The sequence below is a fragment of the Penaeus chinensis genome, chromosome 1, assembly GCF_019202785.1.
Source record: "Penaeus chinensis breed Huanghai No. 1 chromosome 1, ASM1920278v2, whole genome shotgun sequence".
NCBI lineage: Eukaryota > Metazoa > Arthropoda > Malacostraca > Decapoda > Penaeidae > Penaeus > Penaeus chinensis.
The window spans coordinates 34,068,741-34,073,740 of record NC_061819.1 but is presented as its reverse complement, the minus strand read 5'-3'; the positions used below and the strand labels follow the sequence as shown (position 1 = coordinate 34,073,740).

At 49.2% G+C, this 5,000-nt stretch overlaps 1 protein-coding gene across 1 annotated transcript in view; it reads right to left on the bottom strand.

Moving 5' to 3' along the window:
* The window catches only part of LOC125025572, a 37,171-nt gene extending 34,800 nt beyond the window's left edge, over positions 1–2,371 (bottom strand). Inside the window, exon 1 of the mRNA XM_047613600.1 lies at positions 404–2,371. Coding sequence (XP_047469556.1) covers positions 404–416 — 13 coding nt within the window. The 5' untranslated portion in view covers positions 417–2,371. The remainder of the gene's footprint in view (positions 1–403) is intronic.
* Between the last annotated feature and the right edge of the window lie 2,629 nt (positions 2,372–5,000).

Below are 5,000 nucleotides of genomic sequence, written 5' to 3'. Positions count from 1 at the left end.
GGGAATCCCGTTACTTCATATTTCACAGAAGCTGAGGGATGGCCTCGCCCGCCTAACGATTGGTTTTGTTTTCACATATCCGACCTTTACTGTTCGCATACAAGCCAATCTGACTATGAACGCTGACCGTGTTAACTATACTGCCAGTTGTTTTGAATAAATACATGAACACGGAAAACATCCGGATGCATGCCAGCACTTGCGATTATAAACAAACACATTCTCGGCTCGGAATTTAAACAACAAACACAGGGTGGGCCACTGATGATAGATCAGTATCATAGATAAAAATACACACGTCAATAAGAGGTTCCTGAACAAGAGGAAAGAAATTAAATTATCATATAAACGAACACCAAAATAGAAAATGAAAAATGAAAGTGTAAGACACGTAATCACCCACCTGTTCCACTCATAGTACGCAGGTAGATCCCTGGGAACTCATGGTAGCTTCACGACTGTTTGTTCGGTTTTCTCGGGGTAATCACCAGTATTTGCTAGGGTCTTCCCCTGGGGAATTCTGTTTGTCTGTTACTCCTCCTCCCTCACAGCATTATATGTTCCTGACCAAGCAGTACAGCGAAGACGTAACATGTAATGGCAAGCTGTTTGCTCTACAGGCCATGGTATTGGATAAACAGCCAAGTAACACTGTGTACAGCCCTTTTTAGCTCAACACCACGACTTCCTTTGATTTAATTTACCAGCACTTTCGCAGCGCACACATCAAAGGCTCCTTTTTAAGACTCGGTACCTTTTCTGGCTGGGCGGCGGCTATTCTCACCGCTTTTCCCCTACGGCAGCCTACAATCGGCACCTTTACAGACGTGCTCTTATCGGTGTAATCGATTTCTTCTCACACACTCTCTCAGTTCGCCGCAGAAGTTATCTCTTTTCGACGCTTCCACAGTTAGTGTTGGGGCTGCCTTGTCTCAGCCGAGAGGATAGTTGTCGGAACGTATTGATGGCTTCAGACGCAGCAGAGACGCCCGTTACGAATCTTCCTCGCCGTAAGCCACCAGATGTATATGCGTGCCCAACTTTTCCAGGTAATTAATGTCAGTGTTGCGGACACACACAACGCCGGCCAGCAAACACCCTCAGCCACGTGAAGCAAGAGAGGTGATGACACACTCTGGTTCGAGCCCCTCGAGGTGAAACAAATACCATGTGGAAGAGCGAAGGAGGGGAGAAAGTCCTGGTGTTTGTTTGTGATACGAAGGTGGATAGTGTAGCTGTGCTTGTGCCAGAGGATGAGGAATGTCTCAGGTGTTAGCGGTAAGGTGGTTCGAGTGCTGGTGCTGGGAAGGTTTTATAAGGGGTGGCAAAATATTATTGGAAAAGGGTTGAAGCCAGGACAGTGTTGGCATCGATAGGATGAAATAGCTGTTTGCAGGTACCAAGTATTGTAGGAGAGTTGATATTTAGGAAGAGGCAAATAGTTATCGAAAGACTTGGCTGGCTGGAAAGCTACTCTTAGAAAGCCTTTCGGCGGGAAACAAGGATGTATGCTAGATGTGTTAAAAATTACTTGAGATATATAAGTTTCGGTAATGCAGGAAACCTAATTCAAGGAAAGGAAAGAAAGGAAAAGAAAGGGCATAAAAGAAAAGATGATAATTGTTGCAAATACTTTTTGTACTGGGAGATAATACAATAGTGCTTGCGTCTTCAGTTGGAGGATCTTAAAATGATGGGAAACGCAGAAAGGTCAAAATTGGATACATAAAAAACTCGGAAAATAGTCTTGAAAGGTCAAGTGCGAGGAGATATTTGGATAAAAGAAAACTTTGGTGTTTAGGATAGATATTTGGTTGACAAGTATTAGATTTTAGGGAGAGAGCCAGGTTTAATAACATACAAATGTTAGGTATAAAAAGAGAGTTAGTGGGTGATGGGGAGTTTTGTTATTCAGGGCAATATCAAGGAATATGTAAATATGATAATACCAAGGGATTATTATTATTTCTTTGGTTAAAGAGCAAGTGAACAGATATATTGGTGATAACTGGCAAAACAATCAGGGACAGAATGAGAGGAAAAGTACAGAAATGTGACAGATCTTGATGAATGTGGAATGTTGGCGAGGTGTGGAATGTCATGCAAAGGCTGGAGAAGGTTCAGTAATATGCGAATCACTCAAAGCTCAAGATCTTCGGAGATGATTAAACTCGAGAGGAACCAGGGTCGGCGTCGCTCAAATGAAGCCGATACACAGCATGAAGTTTCGCAACAATAGTCAAAGTGGCGGGCGGCGGCGGGCGGCGGCGGCGGCGGTGATGGTGGCGTGGCAGGCAGCGTGGGAGAGACGCGCACAGGAGGTCCCCGCTCTCAGCACGCCGTAGTACAACTGGCTGGCAGGTGACTGCACGGAGAGAACCGACCCTGTAGACTGCTTGACTCCGCTCGGGCCCCGGTCTGATGCCCTGGTCTAGTAGACTCGCGCCGCCATCTCCGTTCATTTACGCTACCTTCGTTCACTTTCACGGTGCATTTTCTACGCGTACTTGCTAGGAATTTGCATCTGGCTACGCGCAGTACTTATTGACATGCAGATGGTAAACCTGAGGACCGGAAAGCACTGAACTAAGCCGCCAGAGGCCCGTAAGACGCACGTAATCACGGACGAAAAGTTTTGGTTCGCGTGTGAAGCACGGTGTTTGTTATGGTGTGTGTGTGGCTGGCCGCGCTGCCTCCCCCCGGGCTGCCGCCACCACCCTGCCCGAGACCACCACGGCGACACCACACACCTCCAGCCCGACCTACACATTGGTTCTAGCCACGTTTGGGCGTCGGGCGCGGGCTGGGGGGCGCTGAGGCTCCGGGGTGGGCACGTGGGTGTTCCAGGTGAAACACGGCCCCCGAACGCCACCACCCGTCGCTGTGTGCCGCCTTGGCGTCCTGCCAGCCTCAGCCGCCACCACCTGTTCGCTTGGCGGCAGTTTTTCGTGGCCTGGGTCGTGACAGCGGCCCAGGGATCAAGTTTCCCAGCGTAGCGGGAGTCCGGATGCGTTGTGGAGTGACAGCCACGCCCACAAGCCGCCCGCAGCACGCCCGCCACCCAGCTGTCTCAGCACCCTTCCTCGCATCATGATACCATCTCCTGAGATCACGCCCACGTCCCAGCCCACCGACCTCAGTGTCACCTGGGACTGCCCATTGCCCACATACCCACACAATATTCCCACGCCCACGCCGCTCTGAGGCCCCCACGCCTCCTCACGCGCCTCCCGTGACCCTCCAACACCTGATCCGTTGTTCTGGCGCAGATGATCTCGTGACCCTCCTGGCGACGGGCGGGGGAGGGGGGCGGCGGGGGGGTAAGGTCCTTGACGCTCTCCACTTCGGATATCGTCCGCCTGCGTCATCCTTGTGCTCCTGGGGGAACACACCGCCCTCGACGTGATTATCCTCGGGCTTGACCCGCACCTCCACGTGATCAACATGTGCGGGCACTTGCCTCTTGCGGGTATCGGGTCTAGAAACACCTGTACATAACCGGTGTTGGGCTGACCACCAACGGCGACCACCAGGTAGGCGAGGACTGCCAGACCCGCGGAATGTCTGCCAGGGGTCGCGCAGTCAACACCAGCCGCCTCTCTGTAATCAACAACTCCGCCACGATTTATATCACCAAATTTCCAGGTAACATTTGATTCATCAGGCTACAATAATGCAGAAGTTAAACCTGCACGACCAGAACACGCTCTCCGAACACCATCTCCGCACGCCACGGCTGCCATCATATCTGCCTCGCTCAAGAGAGATTCCCCCGGAGATCGGCAAAGGTACACAACGCCAGCGCTTTTTGCTGCTTGCTACTTTCCACGCGATTTGTTGTACGAGCATGCGCGCGCGTGTGTGGATGTGTGTGTGCGTGCGTGCGAGCGTGTGTGTATATATATTTATGTGTGTCTGTGTTTGTATGCGAGCGTGTGTGTATATATACATACATATATACGCACACACACACACACACACATATATATATATATATATATATATATATGTATATATATATATATATATATATATATATATATGTGTGTGTGTGTGTGTGTGTGTGTGTGTGTGTGTGTGTGTGTGTTTTTCGTTTGCGTGCGTGTGTTTGCGTGCGCAGATATACATTCTCGTCAATGTGCCTCTGATTGTTCTTCCATTCCTCCTTTTGGGCACAAAGGCACAAGTGCAATAATTGAAGAGAGGAAAAGACTGTGGGCAATCGTGCAAAAAGTTCAAGAAGGCAGAAGCAATGAACGAGGAGGTTCACCATCTGAGAACCAACAGCCAGTACTGACTCACGTGGCTTCACCTCACCTCACCTGCCACCCTCCCTCGCACCACCATCTAGCTAACCACGTGGTGCTGCCCCTTCTCTCACCACCTGGTCAGCCACGGCGTGGTGCCTTGCCCAACTTTACCACCTGGCCGACCAAGGAAGGCTGACCCTGCCTCGTGCTATCGCCTAACCGATCAGAGGCCACACACGATGAATACACCGCCAGATAATAAGATGCACTTGCAACACTGATGGGAACAGTTACAAAGCTCACATATACGCACTCATGCAAGCTCATAAGCACAGTACATACACGTACGTACGTAGTCGCACACACGAAGACACATTCACAGACAGAATTAAATAGATTAACTAACGCAGATAACAATGTATATAGTACATGTGCTGGCACAAATTGTACGCACGAAACATTGATGGCGAGCGGCGAACTGACGTCTCATTAAATGACCGCATTGATGGTATAAATTTGAAGTATATGTAGTATGGGTTTTCAGAGCATTCAGGGTTCACATCAGACAAGACGAACGATCTAATGCAGTGACGAAATACGAAATGGGGTTGCGTAATCAGTGCTAACGAAGTGAGAACACAGAGCATTAACGCATGATTTAATACGCCAAGGTGTGTTGAGTAATAGTAAATTACAGTAAATTAGCTGTAGATTAGATACCACAAAACTAGAAGCAGGCTGTGTTGTTAT